The sequence below is a fragment of the Phaenicophaeus curvirostris genome, chromosome Z (genome assembly GCF_032191515.1).
Source record: "Phaenicophaeus curvirostris isolate KB17595 chromosome Z, BPBGC_Pcur_1.0, whole genome shotgun sequence".
Taxonomy (NCBI): domain Eukaryota; kingdom Metazoa; phylum Chordata; class Aves; order Cuculiformes; family Cuculidae; genus Phaenicophaeus; species Phaenicophaeus curvirostris.
In genome coordinates, this window is record NC_091431.1 from 36,696,710 (window position 1) to 36,717,969 (window position 21,260).

Sequence of the window (21,260 nt, forward strand, 5' to 3'; positions counted from 1 at the left end):
TAAAGTAAGAACATTATTTAAAACAGTTTGTTGTTTACATTAAGAAATTTTGCACTACTTAAAATAGTGCAAATGTACTAGCAGTTCCTGCAGTAGCACTAGAAATACTTCTACTCAGTTATTTTCATCTCTGAGGTATCAGAATTAAGGAAAATGATCACACAGCTTTCCATGTGCTCTGTTTGAATGCCTGTTCAATGTTTTTCTGGGGAAAAAAAAAATCAATACAAAAACTACCAAACTCAAATTCTACATCCTACAAAGCCCTACAAAACATTACATGACAGCTGTTCCCAAAAGCATTTGAACCAAAAAGTTCAGTCTTTGAAGAATAAATACTCAATTCTCTTCTACATCAAAATGCATTTTCAGAGCTACCACATACAACGTACAAGGAAAGAATGCAGTCACATCAATAACAAGGAATGTTTTGATACATCATAGTGGACAGACAACCCGCATAGCTGCCCTAAACATTACAACTGAAGTCTAAAATAAATGCTTAGTGGCTGCTTCATAGTCTGTTAACAAAACAAGTTTTAGAAGCCTAACAAAAAGGCTGTCAGAAGACAGTAAGTTCATCTGAAGCACACTGTTATAACATACAGAGGTCCTTCAATGGAACTGCAAAGTGTTTTCTTCAGTGTGGCAATACAAAAATACCAGTTACCCCATTTCTTCTCTTGAATATCTACTTACATTTTTCTTACGATACTCAGTCTGGTATATCCAGAAATTCTCCATCTCAATTTTGATGTTGCTTGACTCTAGCTAATATGTAACCCACTCCACCTGAGAAACCTCCCTTGCTATGGTGCAGGGGGATTTAGTAACAGGACTTGTAACAGAAGAGGACTGCGTTGTATTACGCTACATCTAACCTATCCGGGTCAACCAGCTGGCTACTGAACAGCTCATGAACATAACCATAACTCACGCAGAAACATCTTAAAATATAACAACCTGCTCTTGCTTTATAAAAGCAGTAGGCTTTCACCTGCTTTTAGCAGCAGCTTATCTGAAAAGAGTACACTCTAGAGGGTCACATCATCAGATACAAGGCTGGAACAGAGGAGATAAAACTAACAAATATTTCAGCACTGCAAGTTTCATTTAAACTAAAGGTCACAACATACAGGACATTTCATGTCCACCTACCAGCTTCTTGGCAGAGGAATGGCAAATACAGCTTTATTGTACATTAGCTCGAAGGAGACAACACAATAAAGCAAAGCTTTTAAATCTGCTTGATTTCAGTGATAAAAAGTCTTCTGACAGGTACCCACACACATTAAGCAAAGATTGAAGCACTATGAAATATTCCAGTCCAACAAGCAAGAAGAGTCAAATGCATAATTTCACTGCCCAATACTGCACAACTACACCGGTGAATTTCTTAGGTTTTGGCACAAATGTGTTGTGGCAGAATACTTCTGTCATTTAAGCAGTACAAATTCTACTCACTAAAACATAGACTGAGATTATCAACAGATGTTTCTAGCTTTTAGATAAATTTCCTTATAATAGAATTAATCATCATTATTAGTTGTCTTTGATTAAATTTGCTTTAACTATAGTGTTAAAATGGAGGGTTTGAAAAGATAAAACCAACTTAGAACTATTATACACACACAAGCAATTATACACAAACTATACAATTTAATTTCGAACTGTGACACAACGATGAAACTTAAGCTGGTACTGTAGTTGTGGTGTAACAGTAATTGTGGTATAACTCCCTTTACACACACCCAGTGCACTTATGCATCCAGTTTCCTGAGTGGTCCACGACCTACCCCCTGTCAGTTTATGCATAGATGATACAAGCAGTTGACTTGAGACAGGGTAACTGACTGATCTGTGTGTTTGACTAATTGCTATAGGACCTCTCCATACAGGATTTTCAGGCAGCCCAGCAGGCTTCTCCTGTGCATATGACAAGTGACGGGCAGAATTCATCGCTTCAGGATGCTAACAGCATCCTGAGTGAGAACTCTGCCTGACCCAACAGTTCCCACACACAGTTTCTGCTACAAAAAAACCAAAATGATCAAACAATACCTAGATAAGACACCTGCCAGTAGTCAACACAAAATATTCCTGCAGATGCAGTTGAAGTCATGCACAATAGTATTATGGACTCAGTTAACATAAGAGGTGTTGTGTGTAGCTCATGGGAAATTACAGCAATGGATCACACATGCTGGAATTGTCATGTAGGATCACAGATCAGCTATATGTAAAACCTAAGAACATATGCAGTTTGGGGTATTTTAGTTTGGGCATTTCCCCTGGCCCAGCTGACGATACCCTGCAAGGATACAGCGTCTTGCCAGTTGCCACCAGTTTGCAAAGCTCAGAATAAATTAGTCTTTTTTAAAATAAACACACTGTCCATACATGCATGTCCATGCATGTCCATGCACAACATCACTGAGTTGTAATTCTTTAGGAAAATTCACGGAAGTTACAAAACCAGAGATTTTGACCTAAGCCGTAACTGTGTACCTCTGTTAAAGGCTTTGAAGAAAGACCTTCACCTGTTATTGTTACACTACTAGTTCTCAAATGTAAAAAAACCCATACTTAAGAATACACAGCAGTTCAGATATGATACAGAAAAGTCTCAGTGAGCAAACAATAAATGTAGCTGAGCTTGTTTAGTCAAGATGGCCTTTCTTTTGCCTGTTTCTTAGACTCCCTTGGCCGTGTGAGTCAGCAGTAGTAACCACATAGTACCACAGTCTCACTTAGTGAGCTGGTAACCTCTCTTTGAGTAAAACTTAGGCTGTACGGACTCTGACTGACCATTAGATCACACACACAGGCTATGCAGGTAGAGTCTGTCCAGCAGTGTGCATGCTGGATGGAAGGCTGCCAGTGCAGCTGGAAGCTGGTTCAGTGCTGGCTGTTTCTTTCTCTCAAGTATGGATTTCCTTAGCTGTATTTTCACTTGAATTCGTAGTTTGAACGCAGCTCCCTGTGTCAGCCTGAAAAAGTTATTGTGGATCCCTCCTGTGTTTTCAAAAACTAATTGTAAAAAGTACTGTCCCAGTTTTCAACAGCACAGAAAAGTAACTTGAAATTGGTTTAATCCTTCAATAATTAAAAAACAGAATAAAACAAAAAAAATATTCAAGGGGTTACATATCCAGTGCTTACTGTGATTTAAAAGCCTGTAACACATCTTAAGAATGTTTGTCTTCAAGCAGACTAATCAATAAATTTAAGCTTTCTTCTGCGTAACTGAAAAAACAGAATAAAGCTTTCTGCCCTGGATATTAATATGTTTTTGGTTTTGTTTTGTTTTTTTTTAAAATAAAATCTGTTTAGGATTTTGAGGTGCTTTTTCCTGTATAGTTTTAAGAATGCTGGCTTGCATAGATGATGGAAAGATCACCTGTATTTTGTGTACTCAACAAACAGTTACAGGACGCTTGCTCAGAAGAAAAGAACATCCTATCAATTCGAGCTCATCTTTATTTCATTTATTTTCTTTCTCTGTTTTTCCCCTTAGTTCATCTATTACTGAAACCTGCTTAATTATTTAAAATAGACTTCTCTACTGCCTTGTTAATAATACATTACTCCTGCTGTGGAAAAAGTGAAGCAAATTCATCTCCATGAGAACACTTCACTTCTGGAGTTATCAGAAAATAGAAAACCCTGCAACCGAGAACTAAAAGGCTGAAATAAAATATACATAACCAAAAAGAACAGAGAATCAACCCAATGTATCTTGGTTCTGTTCTACTTGAAATGTTTGTCTTCAGGTGTGAATTTCAGCTCAACAAATCTGAACTACTCATGCATGTGGTTTTACTTTATACCAGGATTTATTCTAACGTTGTGCCACCTTAAGTGTCCGCAGAGGAACAGACACTGTGAATACCAATAAGAAGGCTTTGCAAAACTGATGTTTAGGCACATAGCAACAAATCGTGCCCTGCTGGTTAACAAATCTTGGCTTTTAGAGCTATTAACTCTACAGATAATGGAATGGACCTCAGAAAAAGGTCATGGTACTTAGTTACAGCATTGAGAATTTCTCCATCCAAACCACTGTTTTCTCCCAATTATGGCAAAAGTGAAGCAGGCAGTTTACTACTCTCTTCTAGACATGACAAGACAAAAATGCTCTTTAAACGCCAGCCAAAAAAAAAGAAAAAGTCCATATTCATGCACTGCAGATGTCTTCTATTTATACTTTTAAATACCAGTGTTCTGTGCCTGGCTAAGGATACTCACAGTAGGTTTCTGGTGGAGAATCTGACAAAACAAGAATGACAGACAAGCCTTCTCTTCCACTGGGATAACTGTATGCATCTAGGAGAACGACTTTTCCTAAAGGGTATCCCCCTCTGCTACTCTCAGGCACATGTATACCATAAGCTCCATGCTGGTTTCCATATATGAATATTATTCAGTATAATGTGAACAGATTCTCTCCTTTTTTACACTCAGAAAATACAACCTAACTGCAGTTCCACAGTCTTTTCCATCATGGGTCAGTTTTCTGATATCACATTTCTTGTAGCCATGCAACTCTAAGAGCTATTGTATTTGAAAGAGATATCTTTACACAGCCACATCCAAGTGATGGTCTGCTTTGCTTTAAAAAGTTTTCTGATAAATTTTGGAAATATATATCAATTGTTCATACCTCACATGTGCAGCAAACTTCAAAAAATCTTACTGCATTTATTTCAAGGACATTGAGAAAATTTCTCAGCTTTTATCAAACACATAAGTACAACACTTTTCCCACAAACTAGATGTCCAGACTGTCTCTCATTCAAGTGAAAGCATGCATCACTAAACAGGGATGCACACAACAGCAAATACTATCCATTGTTAAATATTAAGTAGGCTTTGGTACACTATTCATTTATTCACAGAAGTCTTCCACTTGCCTTCTACATCACAGGACTAACAGAGTTTACTACAGTAGAATTGTCTGTGGGCTGTGAGCAATTTTCTGGTTTTTATGTACCTACCAAGCATTTATTTGAAGGAGAAATACTGACTGAAATTCTTGGTCGATTAAACAGTGAATAAACCTGGAAACATGGTATCTTAAAAACAAATTAATACAGTGATCTGTAGCTTTCTCACCCTCACAGGCACTGCACAACTTCTCAGTCTCAAACTATAGCCAGCTGCAGGACATCTGAACACTTCTTCCAACAAGTATTCCACCAAATATTCTGCTGTAAATGCATCATCCGAATGTTCAGCACTGAGGACTAACAGTCACTTTCTTGTGAAAAAAGGCAAAAGAGGTTGTCATATTTAATGAGTCTCAACTGCACACTATTCTTCCAACTCCCTGGTTTCACTGCTCTCTCATGGAGAGCTCCTAGCTAAATAAACAGTGACAGCTATTTGGATCTGAAGAGGTCTTACCAGTTTCAACATAATATGATTAACAACACAAAATGATTATAAATATTTTTAAGTAAATTCTACCTATCTCTAAAAGTAAAATGACTTTGTTTAAAAAAAAAATATTGGGACAATTTTAAAACTAGACTTGCAAAATAACTGAAGATAATAAAAGCACCCAATTGGCATCATTTATTTGCAGCTCCTTGATATTTCTGGGGGAAGAAGCGTCTGCCTGAAGGTAAAACACGCTTTTTATGTAATTCCTTCTTATTTCAAGGCCAATGTTAAAATCAGACTGAATAAACTCTGGTATATACAGGTTACACTGAAAAGCTCCTGTTTCCTTCTCAAGGCAGACAGAAGAAAAATCTGTATTTAGGTGAATGGGCTTCCCCTTTATTTTTTTTACAATCACTCATGAGCATTTAATCAATCTAATTTTGCCCAATTTACTTCTAAGCAATTCTAGGAATGTTTTGTTAAAAAAAAACAGATTGTTCAGATTGTTCATGAGTTGGCATTTGAATCAAAGAATCCAGTAAAGGAAATATAAATACATCCCTCATCTTCAGTGAGAAACAAAATTACTACCCAGTCCCAAGTCCCTTCTTCTACAGCATGTATTCCCCTCACTGTGCTTAATTTGTTGTAGACCTTTTAAAGTATTTGCTTAATATACTTCCTCTTTCCAAAAACACAGACACTCTGATCACCTACAACCATAATTTACCTTTGCACCGAGCTATACTGTCATTATACATGAATGTTTTCATTACAGCCATCACTGAAAATCTCAGATAGGTTCATATCTGACAGGCTATGAAAAAAAATGATTGAGATCTTAACTTTTGGTGCTAAATGGAAACCTCTATGCACCTCAGTACCTAATATAAATCCAGACCAAGGGGAACACCTGTTTTGCTTACTATTTAAATATACCAGGCTGAGTCCTATTAGCATACCTCAGTAAAGTCAAATTCTGCAAGATGCAATAAGATTTTGAAGAGCAGTTAAAGCACCCTCAGGAAGGACTCTGTGCTCTGAGGATCCCCAGCTTAATGTCACTGGGTCCATCTCGTTACTGGGTGTTACAGTCGGACAATCAATAAGTAACAGGGAGTTCTTTGATCCTCCTAAAGACAGCACTTACACAGGCAATACGGTGAACAAAATGTACAACCAAAGAGTAATGTGATCAATTAATACATGGCTGCATGGCTGGGTCAACAGAATAACTTTGGGGTTTTTTGATAATGCGACGGCCTACACGGTATCAGGACTACAGGCTTCAGATGGGAGTCACCTATCTCAGAGCAGGAGGAGGGTCTTTACCCGGGAGCCTGCAGGGCTTGTATAGAAGGCTTTAAACTAGATATGCAGTGGGGGTGAGGGCAACTTCAAGCTAGCCTGTAACAAGCAGTGGGAAGACGGGTGGCAGGGGTCAGGTGTTAGGGAGGACACTTCCCTAAAACATCTTGTAGGTAATAAAGGGTCCACTGGGAAGGTGACACAACTGGCAGCCCAGCTGAAGTGCCTTCACACTAACGCACGAAGTCTGGGTAACAAGCAGGAGGAGCTGGATGCTACCATGCTGCTGGAAAGCTATGATCTAGTTGCCATCACGGGAACATGGTGGGACAAATCCCATGACTGGGGTGTGGCTATTGATGGCTACAGGTTGTTCAGAAGGGTCAGACTGTGAAGGAGGGGTGGAGGCGTGCCCTCTATCTCAGGAATAGCATATGAAGAGCTGTCATTGAAGAGTAGTCACGAACAGGTTGAGAGCTTGTGGGTTAAAATTAAGGACAGGAAAACCAACGGGAACCTTGTGGTTGGTGTATACTACAGGCCACTTGATCAAGGGGAACAAATCAATTAAGTCTTCTTCGTCCAGCTACAGGAGGCTTCACGATCGCAAGCTCTCATCCCACTCAGAGACTTGAACCACCCCGACTTATGCTGGAAAAGTAGTACAGCAAACTGTAGGCAATCCAGGAAACTTCTGGAGTGCATTGAAGATAATTCCTTAGTCCAACTGACAAGGCACCCTCACCCAAGGAGATGCAATACTGGACCTGAGGTCACCAATACAAGCAAACTCATCAGTGACATTAGGATCAGAGGCAGCCTGGGCTGCAGTGATTATGCACTGGTGGAGTTCAAGGTCCAGAGGGATATGGGACAGGGAAGCAGTATAGTCAGGACACTAAATTTCAGGAAAGCAGACTTCCAGCTCTTCAAGGAATTACTCCTGGGACATGGTCCTCTGAGACAAAGAAGCAGAAGCAGAACAGAGCTGGAAAATATTCAAGGATGCTTCCCGTAAAGCGCAAGAGCACTCAGTCCCTGTATGCAGAAAATCAGACAGGGAAGGGAAGAGACTGGCATGGCTGAGTCAAGACCTGCTGGTTAAACTAAGGAAGAAGAGGGAACTACACAAGCTTTGCAAACAGGGAGAGGTAGCCTGGGATGTGTATAGGGATGCTGCCTGGTTGTGCAGGGATGAAGTCAAGAAGGCCAAGGTGCAGCTGGAGCTGAACTTGGCAAGAGAAGTGAAGACCAACAAGAAGGGCTTCTACAGGTACGTCAACCAAATGAGGTTAAAGAGAACATACCCCTACAGATGGCTGGGTATGGTGATCACATATCAACAGATGAGAAGAAAGCTGAGGTACTTAACAATGTTTTGCCTCAGTCTTCACTGAGAACTGCTCTCCTCACCCTTCCTGGGTTATGGGACAACAAGCTGGTGGCCAGGGGGATAAACCCTCTCCCACTGTAAAGGAGGATCAGGTTCGTGACCAGCTGAGGAACTTAAACATTTATAAGTCTATGGGACCTGAGGAGAGGCATCCAAAAGTCCTGAGGGAATTGGCAGATGTGGTTGTCAAGCCACTCACCATGATATTTGAAAAGTCATGGCAACCAGAAGTCCCTGGAAGAAGGGTAACATTGCGCCCATTTTTTAAAAGGGTAGAAAAGATGACCCTGGGAACTACCAATCTGTCAGTCTCACCTCTGTGCCTGGAAAGATAATGGAACAGATCCTCCTAGAAGCTATGGTAAAACTCATGGAGGACATGGAGGTGATTAATGGCAGCCAGCATGGCTTCGCCAGGGGCAAATGCTGTATGACCAACTTAGTGGCTTCTATGATGGGGTAACCATAGCAGTGGACATGGGAAAACCTATGGATGTGATCTATTTAGCCTTCTGTAAAGCCTTTGACGTGGTCCCCCACAACATCCTTCTTTCTAAATTGGAGAGATATGGACTTGATGGGTGGACAGCATGGTGGATAAGAATCCGGTTGGATGGTCATATTCAGAGAATAGTGGTCAATGGCTCAAAGTCTAGATGGAGATCCATGACTAGTGGTGTCCCTCAGGAGTCTGTACTGGGAACAGTGCTGTTTAATATCTTCATCAATGATATCGACAGTGAGATTGAGTGCACCCTCAGCAAGTTTGCAGATGATGCCAAGCTGAGTGGTGTAGTTGCCACACCAGAAGGACAGGGTGTCACCCAGATGGACTTGGACAGACTGGAGAAGTGGGTCTCTGAGAACCTCATGAGGTTCAACAGGGCCAAGTGCAAGGTCCTGCACTTGGGTCAGGGCAATCCCCATTTTCAGTACATGATGAGGGATGATGTGATTGAGAGCAGCCCTACAGAGAAGGACTTGGGGTGTGGGTTGATAAGAAGCTCGACATGAGCCAGCAGTGTGCACTTGCAGCCCAGAAGGCCAACCGTATCCTGGGCTGCATCTAAAGAAGCATGGCCAGCAGGTCAAGGGAGCTGATTCTGCCCCTATAATCCTGTCTTGTGAGACCTTCTTATGACCTTCCATCATAAGAAGGATTTGAAGGTGTTGGAACAGGTCCAGAGGAGGGCCACAGGATAGTTAGAGGGCTAAAGCACCTTCCATATGAGGACAGGCTGAGAGAATTGGGCTTGTTCAGCCCGGAGAAGAGAAGGCTAAGAGGTGATCTTATAGCGATCTTCCAGTACCTGAAAGGGGCTATGGGAAAGCTGGAGAGGGACTACTAATAAAGGCTTGCGGTAGTAGGACAAGGGGAATGGGTATAAACTGGAGATGGGCAGATTTAAATTAGACATTGGAAAGAATTTCTTCACCATGAGAGTGGTGAGATACTGGAACAGGTTACCAAGGGTGGTTGTGGATGCCCCATCCCTGGAGGTTTTTAAGGCCAGGTTGGATGGGGCCTTGCATAACCTGATATAGTGGTATATGTGGTATAACTGATATATGTCCCTGCCCATAGCAGGGGGGTTGGAACTATACGATCTTTAAGGTCCCTTCAAATCCTAACTATCCTATGATTCTATGATTCTACTTGAAAAAGAGAGGAGAAACAATTACAGCTTTTGGAAATCTTTAAAGATGTTAAGTTAATAATAATTGTTCTCCCATAAATAATAATCATGGAAGATTGCTTTAGCCTTCCACATGACTGCTAATCAACTCTGAAACAGACATTATTCTGAAAATATTTTTAGAAGTTATTTTTGCAATATAGTTGTTTTTTTAAAAAAATGAAACTATGGAGAAACAAGAAACCAGCCCAAACATACTCATCACTGTATGTTTCCAACAGTTTTCAAGGAAAACTAAAGTCTGGACTCTACATTTCTGAGGCAGTTTGCATGTTTTTCATCAACTCAAAAACCATCTTCCCATTCATAGAATACTTGCCTTCATCATTTTGAAGGCAGGTAAAATAAAAAGCAGAAGCCTGTCACAGATCTACATAGCATGTGATATTTTTTCAACATCCGAATTCCCTTTGCAGAGGCTGAAGTGTAATGGATAGTTCTGGTGCATTCCTAAAACATTACAAAACTTAAGTTTAAAACATCAAATAAACACAAAAAGTTCTGTTTCTGGTGTCCTTCAAAAAAGATGAAGGTGGCAAAGAACACTTCACAGCAATGAAATGGTCTGCAGTACAGTTATCCTTCATGGATAGGTCCATATGATTGACTATTCTTGGCCTACCAGTTCTTTTCCTATCAGGCATAAATTTACTAAGGTTAACAGTTGTTTATGGGTTTTTATTACTAGAGATGCAGACACATTATAAAACTTCAAGTAAAGATTATCATATTGGCAGCTGGAATCACTAACTGGGAACTGATTCTGATCCAAGCTAAGCTTCACGCCACAAATACAGAATTTCAGAAATGCTGATTTTGTAAATCTGCATGATGGCCTTTAATACTTAGGTTTCTGGAGAGTGAGTGTACTTTACAGTGATAATGCAATATGCTGAGGTTCATAACATATTTCTAGAGCCTGTAAGTAGACAAAAAAACTGCAACATTTCTGGAGTACGAATATGATCTACGATATCAATATAAAGAATATTAAAAGATTTCTGATGGAACTGTTAGAATTTTTATGTGACAGAAAATGAAACTTAGAAGCCTAGAATTCACAGAAACCTACAAGGACAGATAATAGAAGCATAGTGTTTGGTAGCTATTCTAAAATATCCCGTGGCAACAAAAAATGTAGGAATATTTGTTTCAGAAAAAAAACAAGTGAAGACCTTCAAACGACAAAATCTTCTATAGTATAACTGGCATCAGCAATGTTTCATAAAGAAAAATTTGCCCACTGGTAATGCACATGCTTACCTCTTACATGTTCTCTAGCATACACATTTAAGAAGACAAAATACTACATACTTTGCTGAAGGGTGACTCACAGAACAAGAACAAAATGCACCCTAGTGTACTGGCATGCATGTCATAATTAAAGAACAGGAGACGTGCATAACCTGAGAGCTGAAAGCTTGGTATACTCACATCTCCATCTAGTGGTCTATGGTCGTCAGAGTCTCTGGTCGGACTGATGTCCTGCCTCATCACCCAGATAGGCTCCTTAGGTTCATCAGGGGTATAAGGAGAACGGATGGTTCTTGTCTTCACTTCCTCAATAGCCTCTTTAATATCCTTGATAGCTAGTGAAATTGCATCTCTCTTCTCCTTGCTGTACCTCTGCACAGATTCTCCTGAGCCAGATGTAACTCGAGAACCAGCTGGGAGCTGGCCATTACTTTCACGCCCACCACCAGCGAGAGTATGACCATGATCCAAACTCTGCTCCGACTCTGGCATGTCTTCAGCTGCCTTGTCTAAGCTTTGGGAGCTCATACTCTGTTTCACCTCTGCTACAATCTGATCAATGTCCTCATCTTGTTCGTAACTATCCATTCTTGGATAGGGAGCAAACTCTGCCTCCTTCTCAGGGCTGTCAGACTCTCCATCAGACCGTTCATCATAATGGTGAAGGCGGGCACCAAGTGCCTCTTTGCGGTAATTGTCATCTTCCTCTCTTTCCTGCTCGTACTGTTGGATCCCCTCCCTAACATCGAGGTCTGATGTATCTCCTATCTCCTCATACACATGCTCCTGCAGTCCATAGTCAGCGTAAGGCTCAGCATACTGTTCATCCTCTCCTCGGTGGAAGAGCCGATGTGTGTAGACATAACCCGAGTAGGCTGCATTCATGGCTTCCTCATGTTCAATAGAATGGAAATGTAAGTGATTGGGCAGTGTTCGATTATGTATGGCCTCGCCATGCTCAGCCTCAGCATTTTCTGTGTACTCCTCAGACTCGGGCCTGTACTGCACTGCATATGTGCTCTCATCCTCATTTTCCTGAGCTCTCTCTGTATCGTAACTGTCCTCCACTGTGGCTATGACATCCCCTTCTGCAGTGTCTGTGTGATTGTGGAAACCACTCTCAGTGCTGGCTGACCGAGCTAACATCCCTTCCTCCTCCTGCCCAGACAGGCCCCCTTGGCTGCTGTTTGTATGCCTTGGGTAGCGAGTTGCATACCGCTGCTCCTCTTCCACCTCCGAGTGCTCCAGGTCAGCCTCCACTGACTCGTTCACTGCTCCATTTGCCTCACCCTCAGGTGGTCCAACCAGATGGTTCATGGCAAGTTCTGGTGGGTAGGTCATTTATTCTACTGACATTTTGGCTATGACAGCTGGAAAGAAATAAAAAAAACCTCTGATGTTACTCTTCAAAAAAAGTGGAGTCAATAAGCAGAACAACAAAAGACACCCTTCCTTCCCCAGCAGACAAATGCTTGATTCCATCAACTCCAAAGTCAGATTATAGTCAGCACAACAGTATCACCTCCCATGCAAATGATCTCCAACAGCAGCAACCAACGATACCCATGGGGACTACACTTCTCACTCCTATGGACAAATTCTTTGTGGAAGAATCATTTCCAAGCAACTCCTGGATATGTTTCTATGGACTGCTGCAGCATGTCAGTGATGTTGGCAGGTGCACATCAGAAAAGTTAACTTTTGCCAGGGTCTCAACCTCCACAGAGACATGACAGAAATATTCCACCTTTGCTCCACCGCTCTCCCTACAGCTCACTAAGTCAGCGCAAAGAAGAATGTTGTAATGTAAAATGACAGATTTGATCCCATCACCAGACTCTGCTATTGCTCCAATATTTGACAGTATGCACTTTAAAAAAAAAATCACTAGATATAAAACCACACTCTCAGGGTATACGATGTATGACAGCTCAATACAACATTCATAATTTATAATTATGTAGGATGGCTTCTGCAACCAACATCTTTCCTAAAACATGGACAAGGTTTACTTATATTCATCACCATGACCACATTGAGACTAGCAAGGCACCTTAGCCTTGCTGACTTTGAGTAAAAAAAAAATCTCAAAAGATTATATGACTACTAGAGAGGTCTGCCAATAATAATAAATATGCAGGCCATCAAAACAGGAGAACCCACAAAGGAACAAATAAGGTTCCACAAGTACCACAGAGCAAACAGGTCTATCTAGCTCAGAAAGTTTCATTTTTATCTAACAGCTTCAGCTATTTTGAACCTTGTTTTTAAAATGTTGTGTCATAAAAAGGACATTTAATGTTCTGTCAGGTCTCTAAGTCAAACCAGACACCTATGAATAAAATACAACTCTAGCCTGTAACTTGTTGATAAGTACTAAAAGAAAAGGTACCCATTGGAAGACTTCTGACGTGAAGGATCTATAAAAGCATGTGTCAGCTACCACTTAAATAAAAATAATGTGCCTGTAAAATAGAAATTGAACCAAATATACTGAACTGAGGCAAGGAGGCTCAGGTGACACTTTGCTGACTAAATGAGCTCTCAGCAAAAGAGGGTGGGAATAGCTTCTTGCCATGAGAAAGCAACAGTTAACTTCAGTTGCACTCCACTAGCAAAGCTGATAAGCAGGCAAAGTTAGGCAGTAGTTGTGCTGCACTTCCATGGGAAATCTAGTAGGTGCAGCTTCCTGCTCAGTGAACACTCCTTGTCTTTGTCACATCTAATGTTTTAGCCTTTAAAACCTAGGAATCCATGAAAAAGAAAAAGAAGTAAATAGAATACATCTTGTTTTTTGTTCCAGATGGAGCTTTTCATGGGTCTGGGAAGATCAAGGACTAGATCCTCCTGGAAGCTATGCTAAGGCACATGGAGGACAGGGAGCTGATCTGAGACAGTCAGCATGGCTTCACAGGGGCAAGTCCTGCGTCACCAACCTATCAGCCTTCTGTGAGGGAGTGGCTACATCAGTGGACAAGAGGAGACCCACAGATGTCACCAATCTGGACTTCTCTGAGGCCTTTGACACAGTCCCCCGTAACATCTTTGTCTCTAAATTGGAGAGATATGGATTTGATAGATGGACTATTCAGTGGACAAGAAATTGGTAGGATGGTCACACCCAGAGGGTAGCGGTCAATGGCTCAATGTCCAGGTGGAGATCAGTGGTGAGTGGTGTCCCTCCAGGGTCTGTTCTGGTACCAGTGTTATTTAAAATCTTCATCAATGACATAGGTGATGGGGCTGAGTACAACCTCAGCAACTCGGCAAATGACACCAAACTGACTGTTGACAATGACACCCCTGAGGAACAGGATGCCATCCAGAGAGAGACCTGGACAAGCTGGACATTTGAGGTTATGAAAACCTCATGAGGTTCAAAATAAGGAGAAGTGCAAGGTCCTGCACTGGGGTTGGGGCAGCCCTCAGTGTCAATATAGGCTGGGGGATGAAGTGCTTGGGAGCAGCCCTGAGGAGAAGGACCTGGTGCCAAGGTATAACAGCTCTTTGAAAAGTCCATCCCTGTGGAGGAATTCTTACAGACTGAAGGACACAAAGAAATAGAGAAATTCTTACAGGCCTAAGGACACAAACAAATGGACACTGTCTTTGAAGGACCTTGGCTGTGAGGAGATGAGAAACAAAGTAACGAAGAGGAATCATAGAATCATAGAACAATCAGGTTGGAAGAAACCCACCGGATCATCGACTGAGCTGAGAAATAGAAAAACAAGATGAAAAAGTGGAAAGAGATTGAAGAACAGAACAAGTCATGCTGCGTGAATGGTTAGTTTTAGCCAATCACATGTATAGTTTAGGTGCATGAACAAGTAGCAAAAATCAACCATCATAAAACAAACGGCGCATGTTTTACTAATCAACATATATAAAGAAGCTAATAAGCCTAATAAAGGTCCATCAGACAGGAGTCCATGCCTCAGTCCCCTCACATCCCAAGCATCATGCTTCCACTAAAGACAATTATAAAATTTCCTTTGCTTTTTGAGAAGGCAGAATTAGGCTAAAATAGAGGAATGTTTAAAAATTCTACCTTAAATCTGTTGCATTCAAGGTAAACTCTGACTTGCATGTAAGTGTTACTGGTCACCCACAGAAAAGGGACAGTAGCAGCTGAAAGAAATAAACACAGGATGATGACCAACTTCCTGAAATCTTTAACAAACATATCCTGTTGCATCTTTAACTGAAATATATTAAGTTAGAAATGAAGACAAAATTCAACTGCATGAAGACTACCTATAACTCAAGTCAAATAAGGTATCAAATGCCACACTACTTATGACAATGTATAAGTTCCAATAGTAACTGAAAACATGTTATCCTACTTCAGAGGTCTTAACACAGGCTCACAACATAATGCATACTATAGACAGATAGCACTGCTGACACGGCTAGCTGTGAGAAACAAATCACAGAGATTACAAACCATACAAAATATTGCTAAAAACCTCTTGAGAGCCCCAACATTTTCCCATTTTTTGCAAATAGAAACCGTCCAAAGTTCTACTGGTGAAATTGCCCTCATACGAAGAACGATCTCAGGTTAATTTCAAGCACTGAGATCCTGAAATTTTCCAGGTTGTGTCTTTTGAAGGAATAAGGAGGAAACTAAGCTTTACTTAAAGCTTTCTACTGAAAAATAATTTCAATTTAATTTAATTTCTTAATTTTGTAAAGGAATATTATTTTCAAATTTATTTCATGATTTGCAAAAATGAGAAATTTCAATTGTTAGAAGAGAAAATAAGTTTATTTATAAAATTGTTGATATGAATAAATGCCTTTAGGTCATGTAATCACCAATAACCTCCAGTGAAAAGTAAGCTTCTAAGTAAAATATGTTTACTTGACTGTTTAACAATGACTCTTCAGGACAGTAATTTAAAGAACCACCTACTAAGGTGGGCCTTAGCATCACTAAATCCCTTTCCTACATGGTAGCCAGAAGACTAGAGAAAAATGCAGCTTTTTTTTTTAGTAGCATTTTCCTCAAGCAAATACAAGGTCTGCCTCATTTTTCTCACCAGGCCGTCAAAAAGCACTATTTCCAGCAGGCAAACAGAAATCAATAACCTACATAAAATGCCATAGATAGAAGGCAAGAGAGGTCATCTGACCTTGGAAGCAGAGACACAGTGCCCATCTGAAAGATAATATACTTGCACATTAATTACCTAGAACAGCAGCTGTGCTCCAGTAATCAAACATAAATGGGAAAATGCTATGTAAGCACTCTTAGCTTTGCACTCAGGACTTGATGCATGAATCTGTCTCCAAAATAAGAGAAATCAGAGGCTGACTACTACTGCTCTTTGCTGAAGGTTAAACTACCTTCCTGCCTGTGAAGAAGAAAAATTAAACACCTCCATGTATTTATCAAGAAATATACAGAAAATGCTGTAAGTTGAAGGATTTTTCTCTGCTACTTTATATTAAAAATAAAGGAATTAATTCGAACACCATCAAAGAAGATACAATCATATTGATTTACGGGCACAACATTCATGCCCCATAGACTCTGCTTGGGTAAAGACATGCAGTAAGAAATGGAGAAAACATGAGTGTTAAGATTCCAGTTTTGCTCATTACTTTTTCCCCAAGACCAGATTTTTAATTGATTGCTTTCTTGTGTAAGCATGCAGGAATGAAGGTGGGTTTTTTATTATTATTCCAAATATGCCCTTTAAAGTTTACTTTATAAGAGCATTTTATTCCCAGAATCTAATCCTGACATTTTGGAATAAAAGGTCACACTCTCAATATGTCTATGTACTATTGTTATTGTCTCAGAACAAAGCTGTGTGACTTGTGGAACCAAGACTTTACCTACATGCACATATACTGGACTTTGTCATATATACGATTACAAGATAACTGAGGAGGGGACCTCAGGAGGTCTCCATTCCAAGACCTACTCAAAGCACATCCAGCTCTGAGTTCAAACCAGGCTGCCCAAAGCCTTAGCCAGTTGGGTCCCAACAACTTTCAAGGCTGAAGACTGTACAACCTGTCTGAGCTTGGGCTCCACTGCTGGGCTGTTCTTGTGGGTAAAAAGTTTCTTCTCATAAGCAGTTTGTGTTTCCCCTGTTTCAGCTTGTGCTGCTGCCTCTCACCCACCCTCCCTCCACGTGCTACCATGAAGAGCCCCACTGTCCTCTCCATCCCCAGGGCTGTTGTTGAGTGGGCTCAAAGCCAGCTCTCCACCCAGCTAAACCAGCCCTGGTACCACAAGGCTCCAGTCACAACATCTCAGGTGGCCTCCCTTCACCTCCCATCAGATACTTCTGACTGAATTTGCAAAGGCATCCTACCCCAAGGGCAAGTTTTCTTGGCACGCTCTCTGTGGAATTTCACAAAGCACATACACTTTTCCAGACTCCAGCAATCCATCAGTTTTCACTTGTACAGATACAGTTATCTCAAACAGATGACCACAAGCTAACTTCCAAAAGCTAACATTATTTTTTGGCAAACATATATCTTTGGGACAAGATATGTCTTTCAAAAGAGCCCCTGTACTATAAAATGGTTGAGAATTTAACAGCATATGCAATGCCCCACATAGAGAGAATTCCCAACCTCTAATGTGTTAGACAACTCTCACTTTTCCAAATCGTAATCTGCTTGGGAAACCTGATTGCTTCTGCTGCCATGTGCCAAGTAAGCTCCTACAAAACAGTTTCAAACAAAATAAATAAAAAAAAAAAGCTGCAAAATATGTGTTGCTTACCAGTTAGGAAAGAAACACCTGGAAAGTGACATTAACAACCCACCACATGCATGCACATTTGTTCATACAGATGAGGCTGAACAACTGTGAACACTTGTTATATTTGTAACCATAAAGCAGAAATCTGCATGCACAATATTGCTTTGCACACCAAATTTTCTCCAAGTGCTTATGGAATATGTGTATCACTGTAACATTTCAAACAAGCTAAACGCATTAGTTTTGATGCTATAATTTGCCTTTAATATTTTCTGCAGTCTTTTACTCCAATTTTGCTCAGACTAACCCAGGTAGCTTCTATCTCTGACTCCCAGATCTATTTCTGAAATGGTCAGCAGGAGAGCTTTTTGTTTTCTTTTAAAGTATATAAATCTCAAAAGGGAGTAGCTTCTACCCTGCATCAGTCTTTTCTAACCACAACTAGCCTAAAAGAGTACAAAAATTCCTAACAAATGTAAGGAAATACTATTATTAAAATAGAAGAGATATACACTGGCCTATGCTTACAGCATCAGCTTGGCCATGACACCTAAAAGAAGCTCTCTGACCAACAAGAGAACTACAGCTAGCCAAGGATCAAGTACAACGGCACAAGACTCAGTAGCTTACCATTCACTTTCCCTGACAACTGAAAGCACACTAGAAGGCAAATTTTGGGCACAACAGAGAAAAGAAACGCAAACTCAAGAACTCATGACCAAAGAACCACTGAACTACTAGGACAGGACCTTCACAGGATTTAAGTCTGTAGCAGAAAAATAAGCAAAACCTACAGATTCCCAAGAAGACATAATTACATCTGTTGTTTAGACATGAGCAGCTATAAGCTTCTCCATTTGTAACACAATCAAACTTTGTTATTAACACATTCATATGGAACAATAACCAACAGAGTACATCAGCCAAACTAGAATGGACTTGAAATGTGATAAGCCACAGTGCGCACCTGAGTAACTCCAAGGCAAATCATACATCAGATTTCAGTTTCCCACTATTTCTACATCTTTTTTGCCTCATACCAGGGTACAAACTTCTACGGTGGAGAGGGTAGACACGTGCCAGTGCAGACTTACCAAATCACATAATCTCAAACTAACCCTGTGATTACAGGGAATTAACTTTAATTTCTGCTTCCAATTCAAATATTATTTACATCAGCTCCTAAATATATTTTTTAATTGAATTGACAACATAACTGAAGAAACTTCAAAAGTCACACAACTCTCTTGTGGAGTGTGGAAATGTCATTAATCCCTGGATAATGGGTAATATGGACCTTACCACATTTCTTCTCAACAGCATTTTTAACTCTCCATTTTTTAATTCTATGTACCTACATTCGAGGTTGAATTTTTTGTTTTAATAACACAACTTCACCCTTGCTGCAGGTCTTCAAAAGCACATTCCCATTTCATCTACTGCAGCACATAAACTAGTGAAACAATGGAACAGTTTAAAAAAATGACAATTTATCTGATAAATGTCTGACACCTTTTCATAAGGTTTAAAAAATTCTTTAGGAATAAAAAGCTTAATTATTATATTTACCAATTTAACAGCTTATTGAAAACAGCTGATGACCAGTCAACAATGAAGCCAACATAATAGACTCAAGGTGAAAAAAACCACCGCTAATTAATTTCCTGCCCATGGGCTTCCTTCCCCAAGACCCATGCCTGCCCTCATGAAAAGAAAGGGGGCCTGACAGAAACCTGCACCTGACATACAAGAACTCCAAAATTTTGTTAACAGTTAACAGATCTACAATTATCAGTTAATGAGTTCTCAAAAATAAATAACTTTTCTGCCCTTTCTATTCAAAATTTTTATTTATTCAAAATTAAAATCTAAACTTGATCAGGAAAAGTCATTCAGTAATTTTCAATGCAAACAGGCCAGACCTTGTAAGTGCCTAAAGATAAGCAAGGGTAGAGAAAGAGAGGTCTCTTGAGGACAGGGCTGGTAAAGCATTAGGGCAATCAAAAGAGAGAGTGTTCTGATTAGAAAAAAATCCAGATTCTTCCCATCACCTTTTAACACTGAAGTCCTACCTACACAACAAACAGAAGCAACAGATTCTGGAAGCACCTGAAGCCATCCATCTGCTGCCAGAGGCAGGATAATTGCTATTATGGCCCAAGCAGAAGAAATGAACCACAATCAGCAAAGAAAAATCTTCACACGTATCCACAGGCAACCTCTGAAGCAAAGCATGGCAATTACACACACTAGACCGAAGACACTTTAAAAAACCCAAAACCCCACAAGTCTCAGATTGTAAATGGTTGAGGGAATAATCTGACTGCACTCACACCAACCAGGATGATTAAGTAACACAAGTAAAAGTCCTGTAACAGCTAAGCTAAGGAAATTTGAGGTTTTATTTCACTCTCCTGTAAGCCTACGATGGGTTACTGCTGATTTTATTCCTGGTTGGTTTTATGGATTATACTTTTAATTAGCATCTAGATAACCTAAAATTTTGACTCATGGAATTGTTACCTTGGTATTTAAATGACGGTTACTAATAAAATTGATTTCCAAAGAGGAAAGAGAAATTGTAATAGTATACTAGCAATGTCAAAGCACCACAACATTTAAGATCAGTATTAGAACATGGAGGTAGCTTCAATCTCTATTATACATAGAATTACTAAAATGTAATCTTTACCAAAACTGAGCATATGGTTGTTTGCAATTTACCATTTTTTTTTTCTTCTCTGTGTAAAAGGGCAGAACTGTCTCAGAAAGCAGAGCGGAAAAGGCTCCCTCTCCCATGATGAATTCTGAATGCAAATGCTGTTACCTTTACACTAGTGACATTTTTATAGTAATGAGAACTATGCATTTCTCTCTGTTTAAACAGGGGGATTAGATACACACTACAAATGGGAATAAAAACCAAAAAAACCCAAACAAACCCCTAAGGCCCCCAGAAAAAACAAATTAAACCTGCAATCCAAATACATGTCTTTTCAGATACCATTAATAGCATAACACAGGACAACTGCAGGCAGAGCTAAAAAATACAGTCCTGTAAGGTGTAAGGCATGACTGTCTTCAGGGTGAGCAAGAACACATCCAGCTTCACTAACAGAAAGAATAAGAACTAGTATGTCCAATAAGCCCTTGATTTTCCTCTGCTGCCTACACATAAAGACTTCACCCAGCCTTTTTAGTTGAGACAATCTTACTTGGCTGTATTCTTGGTCAGTGTTGCACAGTCTTGATGCAACAAATCTTTGATATGAGACAGAAGACAGACAAGAATCAAGACTGAAAACATTCTGCATCTATCGAAACTTTTGAGCTACTTAGTTCTCCTGATTCAATAGCGTGAAATGACACTGTGAGGAGAATATCAAGTTTCCTTTATGGGAAGCGAAGTTTTCAAGCAAGTTACACTCCAGATCTTTTTAACTCCTTAAAACAACCAAGCCACAGATTCTGTCAGGTACAAAGAAACACT

General features: G+C 40.1%; 1 protein-coding gene across 3 annotated transcripts in view; it reads right to left on the reverse strand.

Annotated features, from left to right (window-relative positions):
- APBA1 (amyloid beta precursor protein binding family A member 1) overlaps positions 1–15,171 on the reverse strand; it is a 42,210-nt gene extending 27,039 nt beyond the window's left edge. For all 3 annotated transcript variants that reach the window (XM_069880819.1, XM_069880818.1, XM_069880817.1), the window contains exons 1-2: positions 15,092–15,171; positions 11,221–12,410 (exon numbers count right to left, since the gene is read on the reverse strand). In XM_069880819.1, the coding sequence (XP_069736920.1) occupies positions 11,221–12,381 (1,161 nt within the window). In that variant the 5' untranslated portion in view covers positions 12,382–12,410; positions 15,092–15,171. The remainder of the gene's footprint in view (positions 1–11,220; positions 12,411–15,091) is intronic.
- Positions 15,172–21,260: the final 6,089 nt, after the last annotated feature.